This window comes from Zea mays, chromosome 8, assembly GCF_902167145.1.
Source record: "Zea mays cultivar B73 chromosome 8, Zm-B73-REFERENCE-NAM-5.0, whole genome shotgun sequence".
Lineage (NCBI taxonomy): Eukaryota > Viridiplantae > Streptophyta > Magnoliopsida > Poales > Poaceae > Zea > Zea mays.
This window is the reverse complement of record NC_050103.1, coordinates 176,807,870-176,826,160: the sequence shown is the minus strand read 5'-3', so window position 1 is coordinate 176,826,160 and position 18,291 is coordinate 176,807,870. Positions and strand designations below refer to the sequence as shown.

Genomic DNA, 18,291 nt, shown 5'->3' with positions numbered 1-18,291 from the left:
ACATATTGAAGATGCTCTGAATTTTGCTATTTTATATGATAATATTTCGTAAAAAATACAGAACTTATTCACTTCCCCTCTATATCAAATCCTTATTATTGCAATGCGATTCAGTACTTCCCCTATAGATATTAAATCCTTTCACTATTGTAATGCAATTCAGTAACCGTTCGTAGTTAGCGTATCTCCATATGTGGTGACTGCAGCACAAGGGCCAGAGATCAGAACACTATTACCTTGCCGCGTACCTAATTTACCAATCTCAAGAAACTAAAGCTGAAAGCCGTATACTATGCATGTGACTTCTGCTTAAGAAAGAATGAAGTGTTTTTTTAACAGAAGAGACATTGGTTAAGTTTACCTTGCCCTTGAACAGAAACATACCCGTGCAGCAAAGAAACAGATTCGAAGCACATTGCTTCTGGAGATTATGATGCAACATTTGGTGCACGGAAGCCACATGGAGCTCCATAAGAAAGGCATTGATGCTGCCCCATGCAAAATTCTCCAACCAAGCAAGGTATTGGTTCTATTTTATTTTTTTTTCCTGAAAACCACTTGTAACTACTAACTCATACGCCAACCAAAGCATCTTTGGCTAACAGACACAAATGGTATGAAAATTTGCGGTCCCAGATGTCTTGCTCAACACAGGACCACACCTGTGTAGACTTAAGGATATTTGATTTGTCTGTGATAGCATACTCAAAAGCAAACTCTGGGCCAACCATTAGTAGAAAATTGCTTACAGATAGTGTAACTCTGTTCAAATTTTGCAACGCTAAATATGGGCAAAACATGATGTATGACAAAATGGTACACAGACAGCCTGCATAAGTTTGATGTCAATCTATGCAACCATGTCTAATGAGCTGCTCACTTAACATTTCCGTTGTGAATCGAAGATCTACATGGGCCAGCTGATGTAGTAAAGGGAACACCTTTGAACATTGCAATTCCATTCTCGTCGGTACGAAGATGCTGGATGCATAAACAACGCGGTTAGCGCCATAGTGGTAAACTTTGCACAGTATAGCAATAAGCGACATCATTCATCAAATAAAAACAAACATGGTGTTTCAATTCAGGATCTGATAATTGAGTATGTTATGTTAGCCAAGAACATTCCATGACAATGATGTTACATCATATCAAACAGGCCACTGAAGTGTACCGGGGTAATCTTGTCCAGCTGCTTTTTCTTTGGATTTAGAACATCTTCAGGCTTCCCATCAAACCTACACATCAATAACAATGTAATAAAAAACAACCAGAACATAACTGGTAAACAAGATCGTTGTTAAAATGCAGGGCAATACAAACTATAACTCGAGAGAACTGAAATAAATTCAAAAGAGCGATAAACCCTTTATTTCAGAAATGAACAGAATTATTCTACAAGATACCATGAGCCCAAACAAAATGTAGATCAAGCTGACTTGCAATATTCGATTCCTAATATGGCGGAAGAAAACTCATGCATGAGTTCATTCATATTACACTTGTAAGTTCTATACACTTTGTTCTTATGAGAAATTAGGTTTCTTACAGCTTGGCTGACATATTCATGAGTATAAATCACTAAATCAGGACAGCTAGACAGAATATAAATGCTAACTGCGCAAATGGGCCTTTAAATTGATTATATACTGACCCAGCAAATGAAATGCGTTCTCCAATCTTGGCTCCTTCTGGAGGAATCAAAGGCTCCACAGCAGCATGATCTTCAGTTGAAGCACAAAGGACCTGGGCATAAGATTGATGCCAAAACAAACATCTCAATAAAAACCTCAAAATAACAGAAGTACACATACAGTTTGGACCAGGAGTTAAGAAACTTAAGTTCAATCTTCAATGCTACTACTTTGCTTAGAAGATAACAAGATACTGTGGAACCATATAACATAAGAGATATAGTTGACTAACTCGGTGTTCCACTTCAGAAACTTTACTACATGATAAACATTTCAGATTAGAAATAGAATTTATAGAGTTTTTTATTGCTTTATTAAATTTTCTTTAGGCCCCGTTTTTTCGTTGGAATTGAATTCCATTTTAATAATTATAATTTAGACAAAACTAATTAAGTGAAGCAACATGACCGCGCCACCTCCACCTCCACTCCCTTCCCTCGCCCCCTCGCCCCCTGGCCCCAACCCTCCCACCTCCATCCGCCATCCTTGCCTCTCGCCGGCCTCCACTCCGGACCCGGCGACCACCCCAGAAACTCCCCTCGGCGTCTCTCCTGACGGACGATCACAGGCTCCCCAGGTAGGCCGCCTGAAGGCTCAACGTTGGAGTGACTCTAGCCCGGTTTCATCGTCTGGAGATTCTTGGCGGGCGCCTCCGTCGTATAAGGAGGCTCTGTTAGCCTGCCCCTCGCGCCCGGCGGCTCCTCCCCTGGTGCCAGGCGTGAAGGTGGTATCTGGTATCCAGCCGGAGGTGCAAAGTCGGCGGGCAACTCCTCGGTGTGACGACGAAGGGTGGCAAGTGGTTCGGAGTAAGAGGAGGTCTCGAGGTGATCATCGGCCACGTCGAGAGTCCCCTGTGGATCTCCGGGGTCGGTGTTTCGGCACGGGAAGAGGCAAATCTCAGGAGGGCTCTCTTCGTTACAATAGTGGGAACCAGGCCAATTGTGACTGATTCTGAGGTCATCGACGAAGTTGCTCATAGTTTCAACATCAAGACTGAGGATATGAAGATTCATCAGACCAAGCCAGAAGATTTTCTTCTGTTTCTTCCTGACGAGGCTACGGCAACAAGGGTGCTTAATGATGGCAAGATCTTAAAAGGACCTCGATTTAGTCTGATTTTCAAGTGTTGGACAAGATGTTCTCATGCCTCATCTTCAATCATGCCAGGGCTGGTAGACATAGAGATTAGAGGGATCCCAGAACATGCATGGTTTCTGTCTACAGCGAAGAGTATACTGACTGATTCCTGTTTGATCGCTGAAGTGCACCCTGATTCTTTGTCCAAGCGAGAGCTATCGTCGTTTGTAGTCAGAGCCTGGTGCTTTAACCCGGAGAATCTCCAACGCGATTCAGTGCTTCACATTATTGAGCCTGGGTTACAGATGTTCGAGAAAAGATGCCTTACATACAAGATCCAAATTAGAGTCCTGCATGCTGGTTCACACATCTCACCAGAAGGTCTCCCTCCATCCGCGGACGGCGATAAACCCCCATGGGATGATGATGGAAACGACGATCATGGCACCCATCCTCGGCGTCCGATTGGCTCTCTGGTGCTGCGCAAGCCACTGCATCTTCGCTTGGGCCCAATGCCGGCTGAGGGCTGCGGCACCGAGGCGTCTGCGCCGCCAGGAGCCTCGAAGGCGGGGCCTTGGGATACTGGGCGTGATATGCAATTAACTCTAGGCACTGATATGTCTCCGACGCCCAAGGCGTCCCTTCGGGATGTTGTGCATTTAACGACTTGTATTGATGGGTCTCCAGTGTCCGAGGCGCCCCTTCATGAGAACGGAACACCTTCAGGGCGAGATATGCAATTAACTCCAGGCACTGATATGTCTCCGACGTCCACGGCGCCCCTTCGGGATGTTGAGCATTTAATGACCGGTACTGATGGGTCTCCAGCGTCCGAGGCGCCCCTTCATGAGGACCGAACACCTTCATCAATCTCCAATGCAGCAGGAAAGGTTTTGTCGGGGAAGATAAACAGTCCCCGAAGCAGCTTTGGGCCGGGGATGTCCCTCGGGCCGGATCCGCCCCGATGCTTGGTTGGGCCGCTTGAGACTACTGGGCCAGTTTCTGTCTCGCCCCAGGTGCCGGTTGGGCCGCTTGAGACTTGCATTTCGATGCCGGTCTCGCCCCAACTGCGCTGTGGGCCGCTGGAGACGAACGCCCTTGCGTATGTCTCGCCCCAACTAGCTTCTGGATATCCCAAGAAGACGGGTCCAATATCTCTTCAGCTGACTGAGATGGCTGGGACGATGGCAGCAACAAGAGATGAAGCAACAAAGGCTCTCAAGGTCTATTTTCGCAGAAGAACTAAAGCAAATCTCCTTCAACTCAGTCAGAACGAGGAGACAGAGGAAGGCTCAGTTCAGAATAATGATTCCTTGCACTCGGCCCCAAGGACTATGAATCACTCCACAACGAAGGACGAGTTCTTCAGAAAAATTAGTACAACAGCTGAACAATTACTGCCGGCACCGAAGCAGGATATGAATGCCTTACTGTCTTCTAATTCTTCTCGGGAAGCTGCACCTAGGCGAAGCCGACGCATTGCTGGTGCTGGAGTTGAATTCAACATGCATGACTGGGGCAGCAGGGCTACTAAACAAGCTTTAAGAGCACTGCATATCATTTCTGAGGCTGAGGGTACGTCCCAGGAAGCAACAGAAGCTTATGCAAGGGTTTTCAAGCAACCCTTGTCGCATAGCCAGGTGAAAGCTTTGGCAGCCCTCTTTGGCTGGACCCCTCCACCTGACCTGGTGTATTAGATTTTTTGGCCACCCGGGTTTTTCAGTAGTTTCTTGTGTTTATATTTCATGGATCCCACAAAACTGCTGGTATGGAATGTGAGGGGGCTGAACTCCTCTGTTAGGCAAGACTCAATTAAGGAGTTGGTGGATTCTTCCCAGGTTGATGTAGTATGTTTACAAGAAACAAAAATGCAGATCATTACTAGGAGGACTATTTTGTCAATGTTGGGAGCTGATTTTTCAGAATATGTGTACCTTCCATCTGTGGGGGCAAGTGGTGGCATTCTGATTGCTTGGAGGAGACATATAGGTCACACAGGACAACAAAATCTTAAACATCATAGCATTTCAGTCCAGTTTTGTAAGGCTGAGGGGCAGGCCTGGTGGCTAACATGTGTTTATGGCCCTCAGGGAGAGGGAGGAAAAATCCAGTTCCTTCAGGAACTTAGAGATATTAGAAATGAATGCGATGGTCCTTGGATGGTGGCTGGAGATTTCAACCTCATCTATAGCTCTGCTGATAAGAACAATTCCAATATTAATAGGGCAATGATGGGCCGTTTTAGAAGAGTAATCAACGACCTTGCCCTTAAGGAGATTCCACTACATGGGCGCAAGTATACATGGTCCAATCAACAAGCAAGTCCTGTATTAGTTAAGCTGGATAGGGTGTTTTGCTCTGTAACCTGGGAGCACTGGTTCCCAAATGTTCTCCTCCAGAGCACGGCATCACATGATTCTGACCATTGTCCGCTCCTTCTGGGCCTCACAGGGAACATACAGGGGAAGAAACGCTTTCATTTTGAGGCGTTTTGGCCAAAATTGGAAGGCTTCCATGAGGTTGTCCAAGCAGCTTGGGATTCAGTGCATAATATCAGATGTCCTTTTCTGACCCTGGACAGAAAGCTAGGGGCGACAGCAAGAAAACTTCAAAGCTGGAGTAATAAGCAGGTGGGCCACGTTCGAATTCAGCTTGCTCTGGCAAAAGAACTGCTGCACAGACTTGAGATTGCACAAGATGAAAGAGCCCTATCCCCAGCAGAAAATTGGTTCATGAATCGCCTAAAAAAACAATCATTGCTGCTATCATCATTCAAACGCACTATGGCTAGGCTGAGATCAAGGATCACGTGGCTGGGGGAAGGTGACGCAAATACAAAGTTTTTTCACTTGCATGCTAGGTACCGCAAGAAGAAAAACTTTGTTGCCAAGTTGATTGATGGAGATCATATCCTAACGGGGCATAGTGAAAAAGCAGCAGCAGTGGACTTCTTCTACAAAAAACTCATTGGGCAGGAGGGACAGAGGAATGCAACAATTGATCTGGAGGCCCTTGGCCTTCCTAGACACAACCTGGCAGCCCTGGACTCCCCCTTTACAGAACAGGAGGTCCTGGAAACCATCAAGGGGTTACCCTCCGATAAGGCCCCTGGGCCGGACGGCTTCACTGGCCTTTTTTATAAAGTATGCTGGAACATTATAAAGGGTGACGTTATGGCTGTTGTTTCAGCTGTTTGGAGCAGGAGATTCGACAATTTCTGGAAGCTTAACACTGCCTACATTACTATGGTACCGAAGAAAGAAGGGGCTGAGCAAGTTAAGGACTTCAGGCCAATTAGCCTCGTCCACAGCTTTGCAAAGCTGATTACAAAAATCCTTGCAAACCGACTGGCTCCAAGGTTGGGTGAATTAATTTCCCCGAATCAAAGTGCATTCATTAAGGGAAGATTCATCCAAGACAACTTTATGTTAGTGCAGCAGACATCAAGGCTGTTTCATCAACAGAAAATGTCACGGCTGCTCCTCAAACTGGATATCACCAAGGCCTTTGACTCAGTCTCCTGGCCTTTTTTAATTGAAGTCATGCAGCAGCTTGGGTTTGGACAGATCTGGAGAGACATTGTTTGTGGTCTTCTTGCTTCCTCCACCACACAAGTCATGCTCAATGGGTTTCCTGGAAAGCAAATTCAGCATAGAAGAGGGCTTAGACAAGGGGACCCCCTTTCCCCGATGCTATTCATATTGGTCATGGATGTTCTTGGCTACCTCTTTTTGAAGGCAGAGCAGGCAGGTCTTCTACAACAGCTAGCAGCAAGAAGAGAGTTACATAGGGTATCCATTTATGCAGACGATGTAGCCCTTTTCTTACACCCTACAGCTGACGAAATTACCACTACCTTAGATATATTGCAGCTCTTTGGCAGTGCTTCCGGTCTGAAAAATAATGTGGAAAAATCTAATGTCTACCCCATACAGTGTTCAGAGGAAATTTTATTAGAAGTCCAAAGCTTGCTACCATGTGATCTTGCAGCTTTCCCTTGCAAATATTTGGGGCTTCCTCTGTCCTTGCACAAGCTGTCCAAGCAGCAGTTCCAGCCATATGTGGATAGATTTGCTGACCAACTTCCTAACTGGAAAGCTGATTTGATGACCAGGGCAGGCAGGAGAATCCTAGTGCAACATGTTCTAACAGGTATGACTGTGTACCTTGCAATGGCGATCGATATACCCCACTGGGCCCGTGATGCGATTGATAAAATAAGAAAGGGCTTTCTATGGAGAGGAAGAAAGGACGCCAAAGGAGGACACTGTCTGGTGGCTTGGGGCAAAGTGTGTCGTCCTCTTCAACTTGGAGGTCTGGGAATATCAAGCCTCCCAGAGCTCGGGTGGGCCCTCCGGATGCGTTGGTTGTGGCTTCAAAAAACAGACTCCAGTAGACCTTGGACAGGGCTTCCTATTCAGGTTCCAAGTAAAGCCAGAGCTTTCTTCAGTAAGGTCCTGATCTCTGAGGTTGGAAATGGGTATAGTACCCTTTTCTGGTCTGATAATTGGTTGCAGGGTAAAAGCATCTCGACCATTGCCCCTAGTCTGCATTCTATAATCCCAAAGAGGATAGCAAAAAGTAGAACAGTCCATGAGGCATTGTTAAACAGAAGATGGATATCTGACATTAGAGGTAGTCTCACTGTTGGAGTTTTGGCGGATTATTTAAAGCTCTGGGATTGTCTCTCCGAAATTGAGCTACACCCCCTCACTGAAGACAGGCATATCTTTAGTGTAGCCCCAGATGGAAAGTATTCAGCTAAAACAGCTTACAAGGGCCTCTTCCTGGGTTCCTGCTCATTTGGCCACTATAAGCGGGTTTGGAAAACTTGGGCTCCAGCAAAATGTCGTTTCTTCCTCTGGCTGGTGGCTCATAACAGGTGCTGGACTGCTGACAGATTGGAAAAAAGGGGGCTCATTCATCCAAGCACCTGTCCATTATGTGACCAAGAACCTGAATCCATTAACCACCTACTGGTCTCATGTGTGTTTGCAAGGAGCTTCTGGTATAATCTGCTTAGAAAATTTGGGTTGGATAACCTTGCTCCCCAACCGGGCCTAACATCCTTTTTGGAATGGTGGGAGACAGCTTCTGAAACAGTTCATGGAATGATCAAGAACGGATTGAGCTCTCTGATCTCTTTGGGGGCCTGGATGATCTGGAATCACCGTAATAGATGTGTGTTTGATGGTCAAACTCCCAGTCTCCCATCTATCCTTCGGCAGGCGGACGACGAGAGAAGACTTTGGGAATTAGCTGGGGCCAAGGGTCTCTCCTTTTTGGCAGCCCCTTTGTCGGATGGCTGACCCCCCCTGGTCTCCTTCATCTCTAGTAGTGTTTTTGAGTCCGGTTTCCATGGATTCTTTCGTTTATGTGCGTTACTGGCCTCCGTAAGGAGTCATTGCTGTAATCTGTGGTCTATTTTAGACCTTATTATCTCCTTCTTAATATATTTAAGGCGCAGTTCCCCTGCGCTTTCGAGAAAAAAAAAAACTAATTAAGTTCATATATTTATATATGTAATATATTTGAATATTATTCTAAATCATATGAGAGAGATAGTTATATACTACATTTATGTTATAGCGAAGCAAGTAGAAGAGTATGCTATAAGTTGTACATCGGAAACATAGCATGTAAATCTATAGAATCAATTTTCATCTCTCACCCCAGGAATTTGAGATAGACTTATATGATAACTTTGGAAAATGGTGGAATGTCAGTGTCACATTCTAAAAAAAATAGACTATTCCATTAGTAAGATTCCAATTCCTCAAAATGAAAAAAAAACAAACGGGACCTTAGTGAAAAATGCTACACTGTTAAGTTACCTATTTCAACAGTTAGACTTAAATGAAACACGTTGTCCACCATGGCATTCCTGCCAATAGAAATTACTAGGGCATATATTATGTTCACAATACAAGGAGTATTGCTACCGGTTAATCATTCATGTAAAACCATGACCTAATGGGATTGTTTGAGTCTTCTTAGAAGACTACCTTCTTATTTAGTGATACACGGCTCTCTTCTGTGTTCTAGAAAAAAATACAAGAAATTTTTCTTATTCCAATGCAAAATGCATGAGTTCTTTCCCCACATATTACCCCAGATAATTACTTTGCTTCTAAGTTACATCATGCTTACATCCATACACTAAATTGTCTTTTTAGATAATAATGAGGTAGGGTAGTCATTCTGAATTTTTTTATTGGTTTTTGTGTAAAATGCCTTATAACATCAAATGGACGGAGTAGTATTTTGGGAAATTTCGATAAACCAAATAGCATAATAAACCAAATTTGTTTACCTGGGCTACACAAATGCAATTATAATAGATAGGACATACCAATCCAGCAGACATTACATCTCGCAGCTTTCCAGGCTTCACATTCGTGATCAAGACAACATGCCGATTCTGAAAGAAGAAAACGACAGACAGGTGTTCATAGCAAAACACAGCAACATAGGTCAAACATCTTAAATGAGAGAGAAAATGGTCAAAAACAATTTGAGTTCCTTCTTGCAGCTAACTACTCACAGTAAGATCATCTGGGCTGCAATACTTTGCAAGACCACTAACAACTTGACGCACATTACCATCTCCCAAATCTATCTCCTCAACTAAAAGGCTGGTCGGTCATCAATCAGAACGTTAGGTTGAATACTATAACATAAGCACTGAGAGAAATTCTAAGTGTTGCAGAAGAGTGAAAATACAGAGAAATTCTAAGTGTTGCAGAAGAGTGAAAATACAGCACCTGTCAGCAGATGGATGCTTCCATGCTTTACGGATAAGGCCAACCTGTATATTCAGGATACTGATATCGCACTCTGATTCCTTGTCTGCAATTTTCTCTGGAGCTTTCTCTGTTGTTTTTCCTGCTGACTTCTCTTGCACTTTCTTTTTCTCCCCAGAGGTTTTGCTGTTCCCCGCAGCAGTAGGATTCTCCTTATTTTCAGGAGGCTTAGTTTAAATTCAACCAAGAAAGGAAACCACAAACTTATTAAAAAAAGGCAACTTGTACAAGATAGTGCACTCAGAATAAATGGTGCTTGAACATGAAATCAGCAATGCTATCAAAAAGACTGTAAATGACCGAATGTGTCATAAACTAGTTGAAAACAATAAGAGCAGCACATTTACAACCCATCAAACTTTGTGATACAGTGCACAAGTACATAATCACAAAATTGCAATGAATTTAGGCCTTGTTTGGAAATAAAGTATATGAAAACTACAGTTTTAAAATGCTAAGACATACCCACAGTTTTTTTACCACATCAAATATTTTAAAGTACTGATCCAGAAGTGCTCATAAATGTGAAAAGTAACAAGAATTTGCTTGATGGCAAAACAAACTACCTCTCTTGTGGATTTCTTTGAGTCAGCACTTCCATTTGACTTGTCAGCAGTCTTCTGTACGGAAATGGCTTTCTTTGAACTTGATTCAGCATCTTTTTTATCAGCTTTCCTTGGATGCTGAACAGGAAAAGGAAAGGTACAATTACTTCAAATATCTTAATACAACCTTTTTCTGGCAAATGTTTTGAAGATGACCAATACATACATTTCAGTGGATATTTTACTAATGCCATAGTAGCATTGAAGCAATTTTGTACCAAATGCAGAATGAGAAGGTACAAATTTAACGAAAAGCAGGAAGACACATAAATTTTGAATGCTATAAACAGAGCCAACATGTAAACCGAGTCATGATTCATACTGTGTAGTGGATGAGTGTTTTGTTGGTAGTGCTTTCCCTATGTACCCAGCACGCAGGTCAACTAAGTGTGGATGGGTTATATTTCTAAAACCTCCCTCCTCAATGCAACGATACACAGCTCGCTAGCGTATTCGAGAAAAAAAGTTGGCATTCCATAATTTCCAGTTCAACTTGATGACAACGACAACCACCAAGCTTGTTCGTCCAGTTGAGGTAGGCTAGAGTTGAAACTCAACAGAAATAACAAATCAAGGTTTAGGCACGTGGATGATTGTTTCCCATTCGTTTCTATTCAAGGCTAAATCTTTGGGTATATCTCATACTTCCAAGTCTCCTTTTATTGTCTCTTCCCATGTCAACTTCGTCCTTCCCCTACCTCTTTCCATTACTATCACGCCTTGGATCCCACTATGCACTGGTATCTTTAAAGGTCTTCAACTCTCCATTGGACATGTCTAAACCATCTCATTGGTGTTGGATGAGCTTTTCTTCAATTGGTGCTACCCCTAGCCTATCATATATATCATTGATTCGTATTTGATCCCTTCTTGTATGACCAAGAATCCAACGTAACATACGCATCTACACAACACATATCTGGTGAACATGACTCATTTCCAGTTCAACTCAAAATCAGGTAAAACAAAGGATTTCAGTAGTATAAGTATGACAAAAGAACAAAAGATTTCCAGCACACCCCAAAACAGGTAACTTACAGAAGGTGGATCAAAGTCAGACTTGGTCACATTTATCTTTTGCAAAGTTGTACCAGCACCAACAGTGTTCTGCATCAGATAGCAAAGCTTGATGTGAAACACCATAATGAGTGCTCCGAAAGAGGAAAATGAAAAATAACATCAATGAGAATCCTTTTAATTACAGATTGTAGTTTTCGTAAAAAAAACACAAGAGACTTCTGCGTGAACAAAATCACTGGCATATTAATAGAAATAAGTTTCAAGTTTTGCAAGAGATTCTGAATATCATCATAGCAGACAACACTCTACTTTTGCACTTCCAATGTATTTCAATGGCTAATTTCGACTTCAAATGTTGTTGGGAGGAGTCCAGAAGTGAGAGGAAGCATCTCTGAAATGATAACTTAATAATATTATACAGTAGTCAACATAGAACAGTCCAAGAATACCACCATAGGTCCAGGTACACGAAGTATTAGTGTGGACCTCGTTTTCAACTCTTAATAAGAAATTATAAAGGCAGGTAACACATGGACCATGACAAGATGTATATTCATTTGATCCTTTCGCTCAACAAAATGAGCGCATATTTCATATGGGCAACAGATAGTATGATTCAGTATTAATAAAAAGAAAGATTAATCTTAGACCTGAATGTAGTCCATCCACCGCAGTACATGTGGATATTTCTGCAACTCGCTGTCACTAACACGGATCTGAAACAAGCAAGGCAACTACAAGTTTACAAATTTGCATCATTTGTTTATAGCATAAGGCTATCTCCAGCAGATCCCATATCACATCCCTTATTTCAAACTTCTCTTTGCAAACAATGTCATATACAGTTCCATGTCCCCTATTTTACACACTACTGGAGACAGTCTAAGATACAAGAACAGATAGAGAGGAAAATAATACGCATCAAACACATAACATTTCAAACAAAACCTTGCAAGCCCCATTTAGAACAAAAGGGATTAATACTCAGCCAGTTACAAAAGTAGATGTTTTCATCACTTTGGAATATGTGTGGTAAAACTTTTTGCAATTTGTGTGCGAAAACGCATTAGCCACAGTTTTCACTAAAATTACTTGTACCAAAATATAAAATGCCTACAGGAACATATAATTAATACTTATTGAGCTTTCAGTGAAGATGGATCAAGGTCTTTGGTTATAGGATTAGAGATAGAAGGAAAAGAATCGCAGATTTGACGTTTGATGAAGGTTGCACCATTAAAAGTGATAAAGTAACATCATCATACCACAAAAGGATGAACAGTTGCAAACACATCATTATCAGCAGCTGACAGTTTAAAACCATCACCCAATAGTACAGACTTCTGGGACAATTCCTGATTAAGATTATCAAGCAATGCATGCTGTTTCCCATCACTTGCGGTAAAATCGCTGCAAAACTTTATCCAGTCCATCACCTATAAAGGAAGAAAATAAAGACATGGGTTACATATTGCATCAGGGTTCCAAAAGGCGGCGCTAAGCGCACGCTTCGCGCGGGAGCAGCAGCTGCTGGCTGGCTCCCGCTGCCCGCAGGCCGCGGCACGCGGCTCTGCCGCCGGGGCTGAGCGCCGTCGACGATCCACCGGAGGCGGGAGGAGAGATGGAGGCACGCACGCAAGGTCACTGGACGGTGTGCAGAGGACCCGAGGCGAGGGCGCGATGGGACTGGCAAGAGGCGGGAGGGGAAACCGCTGATGCCGTCACTAAAAGCCCGAGTCTGAGCGCCGTCGCTGCCGCCGTCACCTGCGTGTCAAGCGCTAGTAAGGGAGGGAGAGTAAGATGGAGCGCCGGCGCTGCAAGGAAGATGAAGAAACAGCGGCGGCTGTGCCTTCGCTAGAGCAGAAAGGTTAGGCCGTTAGGGTAAAGAAACATGTAGGTGTGGTGTAACCTGGTTGCTGAATCAGTGGGCTTCTAAATAGGTCATCAAATAAAAATCCATACCATCTATTTTTTCTATTTTTTTTCTTTCTAACATCTTTTGACATACCAACACATAATTTAATACATGCAAGATGTTTTTTTGAGTTCTATGCTAAGGGTATTCTCTATGATAGTTTCGTCACACTATTTCTAGTGTCACCACGTCAACAAAAGTAAGAAGAAATGGGGAATAAAATATGTTTACTCAGTGAAGTATTTCATGACACGATTTTATAGGCTAACTTATGACTTAAATATTGCATATAAATAATCAATATAAATAGACGAAATAGATGGAGATAAAAAATAATTGCTCTCAATGATGGTTTCACGCGTTTTCCAACATCTTAGAAACGAGTTCGCATAGTTTTATGGTGATGCAACTAGTTTCACATGTTTTAATAATTAATATAATGATATATCATCAAAAAACTTATGTGTATAATTAATGTCACGAAGTCTCTCATGAAACTCTCATTATGAATGGCATAAGAGGGTAGGTTGTGACCGCTACGTATTATGTGCAAGCACAAAGTACGTGCAAGTCTGCAAGCGGGTGTCCTTAGAGCAACTCCAGTAGTTCTCTAAAAGACTTTCTAAATTAATAATTTAGGTAGTTAACATAAAAATTATTCTCCAACAGTTTTCTAAATGAACTTTCTAAATTTAACAACTTATCATCTAACTTCATTTTCTCTCTACATTTGGCAATCATTTAATAACTCCCTAAACAAAAATATTGACTACATTATGTAGTTTTTGTGACTTATTTTTTTATGTGGATAGATACAAAACAAAATTACAACCTATATTTAGAGAACTATTGGAGAACTCACATTTTTTTACTCCAAAAGCCATTTAGCAACTTTTTAAATCTATGATTTAGAGAGCTAAAATTTACACAACTATTAGAGTTGCTCTTAGCCCTTGGACCTTCGCCTTGCAGTGGAAGCCCGTTTTGCATTTATGCTCTTCCACCAAGCTACGAAATATTTCCAAAACACCCTCGATCCGAGATTTAAAGAAAACAAAAAGACCCATCCCGACTACTGTCACCGATTCATAGCCATGCCTTCGTGAATCATAGCCATGTCGCGACCAGTCCATCGTCGTTGTTCAGCCACCCTGTCACCCCTCCTCTACCAACATGTGGCCCTTCTTCTCCGTCAATCTGCAACTGAAAGTTGCCTAGAGAGGGTGAATAGGCAAAACATGAAATTTACAAAATTAAACACACACTAAGGTCGTGGTTAGCATTAGAATTAAATTCAAGTTGAAAGATTGTTTCTTTTGCTAAGAGTTGCTCAAAGGATGCGGATGATGTATGGGAGCAAACTCAAATCAATACTAGCAATGAAACATTAGAGAGAGGAAAGAGGGCAAACAAATCAAGCGAAAATCAAAGCGAGTAGACACGGTGATTTGTTTTACCGAGGTTCGGTTCTAAAGAACCTAGTCTCCGTTGAGGAGGCCACAAAGGCAGGGTCTATTTCAACCTTTTCCCTCTCTCTCAAACGATCACTCGACCGAGTGAGCCTTCCCTTAACCACACGGGTCACTAAGACCCCGCAAGGACCACCACACACTTGGTGTCTCTTGTTAAGCTTTACAAAACACTTGAGAAATAAAATGAGAAAGGAAGAAGGCAATCCAAGCGACAAGAGCAACAAAAGAATACAAACGATCCTCTCATAATCCCTTAAGCACTAGCGTTGATTTTGGGAACTTTGAGTGAATTGATTGCTTTGATTGTGTCTTGGAGTATTGCACTTTGCTCTTGCAATGAATGAGAAACTAAGAATGCTTGGATAGCTTTGAATGAGGTGGTTGGGGGCTATTAGCCCCAACCACTTCCTAGCCGTTGGTGAAGTCTGTTGACGATGGGCGCACCGGACAGTCCGATGGCGCACCGGACAGTCTCTGTTCACTGTCCGGTGCGCGCCACGTCAGCGCGTCCGTTAGAGTTTGGAGCAGTTGACTATTGGAGTGCCTTGTCGTCTTGCTGCATCGGATAGTCCGGTGCCACGCCGGACAGTCCGGTGACCTCTGACTTTTGCGCTCTGACTTCTGTTGTGGCATTGTTCATCGTGTCAGTCGACCGTTGGTGCGTAGGGAGTCGTTGCTCCGCTGGCACACCGGACAGTCCGGTGAATTATAGCGGAGCGTGCCTCTGAATTCCCGAGAGTGGCTTGTTAGAAGGGCGTCTGGCCTGGTGCACCGGACAGCACACTCTAAGTCTTGCTCCAATTTTTTATTGTGTCCCTAACTGAATTTCTTTCTTGGTTTGCGTTGAACCATATGCACCTGAGATAAATAATATCTAGACAAACTAGTTAGTCCATGTGGTTTGTGTTGTACATCAACCACTAAAATCAATTATAGGAAATAGTTAACCCTATTTTCCTTTCAGCAACCCTTCTTCTCTGCCAACCGTCACCACTTGTAGGATGACTCTTGACTTTGACCGCCATGAAACAAGGCTCAATCACTAAGGTGCTCCGCCAGACCATAGTCATTCATCTCAAGCATGTTGTCTTTGTTCTTCACCACGACGACGACCAGGATTGGCAGTTGATGGTTGTAGGACTAAGATGATGTTGGTCTACTCTTTGTTGACAAATAAGTTTTGAAGAACTATTAATGGGTTGTTCAGTTGTTCATTAGGTCACAATGTCCAATTTTTAGCAAAATGTATGCATACATGTAAGTAGTGATTTATTTGCTTGGTAATTTGATTGCTCTATATTGTGTAAGCATATTATGTCAAGCAATTGATATATGGACTAACAAGAATGTCGGTACCCTGAAATAGGGGTACCCCTTACTACAGTGAAGACGCTATACCCGCGCGCTACCTCTAGTCACGTGGTGAACAGCACTCGACCCCACCACGTGGGCGGCTCCGGGGTCGCCACGTGGCCAGAGAAGACGATGTACTCCAAGATGTCAACAGTGGGTCCGGACCCCATGGGAAAGTGTCGGACCCCTGTTCATGTAGACCGGACCCCCAGGAAAGGACCAGGACCCCCACGGGCGCAACCTGGACCCCCGGGACGGGTCCCGTACCCCTCTGTGTGGGGTCTGGGCCACCCACAGCCGGGTCCCGAGACTCTGGGACAGAGAATACCCAGGCCTTGCTCAAGCAGGGGTCCAGTGCCGACACGTGTCCAGGACCAGCCTGGTGCAGACCTGTCCGCATAACACTACTGCTCCCCGCCCAAGCGGAGACCCGATGCTGCCACGTGGCCTACCGTGCGTGGCATAGCCAGCGGGTGGAGCCTGACGTAAGGCCTCGTGTGGCCCCTGCATTTATTGCGGATAAGGCGCGCGCCGCCTGACGAGCGATGTGCTGCCTCGGTATTTAATGAGGCCTGTCAACTCTGCTGTCAGGCGGCGACCTGTCCACTCTACTGGCAGACAGTGTGCCACCTCAGCATTTAATGAGACATGTCCATTCCGATGGCAGGCGGCATGCCTGTCTATTCCACTGGCAGGTGGTACGCCTGTGCTACCGCATGCGCTACAATCATCATGACTCGCACATTACCAAGGATGCTGCCGCGAGATATCAATACTATATGCACTGCGGATATTATGGCGCTCGGAGATTACTCTGGTGTTGCAGACAGTAGTTCCTTCCTTCCATTTGTCCCTAGGCCCACATGCCGGGGCTCAGTATCCTTGTATGTGCCCCCTTGAACTATAAAAGAGAGGGCACACTACGACACACACTGACTTAGACTCTCAAGTTCATACAAAGCTCTCAAGCTCAATACAGCACACAGTGGAGTAGGGTATTACGCTCCGGTGGCCCGAATCACTCTAAACTCTTGCGTGTTCTTGTGTTCATCGTCCATCTAGCAACAGGCAAAACGCTTAGGCCCCTCCTTATCTTAGGATTTAGGGCGGGTGCATTCCGTCACCCGGCCGGAGATCTCCTGTCCGACAAAGAAGTTCAGAGAATTGTATGATTGACGAGTTTAGCTTTTTGTGAAGCAAGAGTAGACATGTTCTTTGCATATGGTGGTGTGTGTGTGTGTGCAGACATTTGAATGACATTACATTATTGTGACAATCAAGTGACATAGCTTGATACTAGAGAATGCAAAGTCATACAATCAAGCTCCTTAGCAAAACAATTACTGCCATGAACCAATACTCCTCTTCAAGCAAAATGCAGGTTGTCTAGTATTCAAATACAGGTTGCTCTTTCATATCCCAAAGTGTGTGTATCGGAATGCTTCTGCACTCTCAATGTAAAATAAGTATAAATTATTACCAAGTGTCACATAAAACAAGTATAACATTTGATGATTACTGCCATAACAAAGAGTATTAATATTGGATCAAATGATCATGCCATCTTACACTAGAATTTTCATTAGACAATTGCGTCTATCATGCCCAATATCTTTGCATCACATGCACTTTCTGGACCATAATTCTTCTTTTTGTTCTTATTTGCATGCTATAATATTCTCTACACCTTTCCTTAGAACGAATTTTACTAAATGCATGAACTTGTACGTCACTTGGAATGGTTGTGCCAATAAAATATTCTTGTTCTTGTTGTCTTATGTGAGAGGTTAGCTGAAACAACAAGGATAGAGGTTCCAAATTATGTATCAAAATGTCCATGGCTTCTTCTAAAGTTTTGGCCATTTGAAAAAACAACTTCAAAACCGGTGTGCGCAATTGACATCTTCCTTCTCATAGTTTCCTCCAGGGAAGCATTAGCCTTCTTCCACTAATAAATTGCTTGCACTATCATAGACATGTTATCTACAAATTACACAATAAAGTTTGGCTCTTGAAAAACAATACAAATGATATTACCGCATATATACATGATATTACCTTTTACATTTTTTTCTTCCATCTTCTCGTGGTATAGTGCATTGATAGTTCATTTATTCATGCAGATCTAAACATTCGAATGATATGACGACATGGTATTCCTATTAGAGTTGTCAATCAATGTAACAATTTTCTATCATTAAATTCAAATGTGCTATACATATCACAGTGTTCCCTAGCAGCTGACACCTCTTCGTCTAGTGGCGTTTTGAGTGGTCTGTCGACACCAAGATAATCCTAAGATCTCTCTCCCTAATGGCTTCGGTTGTTCCTTCGCATTAGCTTCAGCTTTCT

General features: G+C 43.2%; 1 protein-coding gene across 1 annotated transcript; it reads right to left on the bottom strand.

Moving 5' to 3' along the window:
* Nucleotides 1-505: 505 nt before the first annotated feature.
* Nucleotides 506-13,096, bottom strand: LOC100282083 (uncharacterized). The gene is made up of 11 exons (NM_001154996.1): nt 12,835-13,096; nt 12,465-12,635; nt 11,850-11,915; nt 11,218-11,286; nt 10,141-10,257; nt 9,536-9,741; nt 9,316-9,406; nt 9,124-9,192; nt 1,655-1,746; nt 1,175-1,238; nt 506-981 (listed from the first exon to the last, which is right to left on the bottom strand). The coding sequence occupies exons 2-11, from the start codon at nt 12,630-12,632 to the stop codon at nt 877-879; spliced, it is 1,047 nt and encodes a 348-aa protein (NP_001148468.1). The 5' UTR covers nt 12,633-12,635; nt 12,835-13,096; the 3' UTR covers nt 506-876.
* Nucleotides 13,097-18,291: the final 5,195 nt, after the last annotated feature.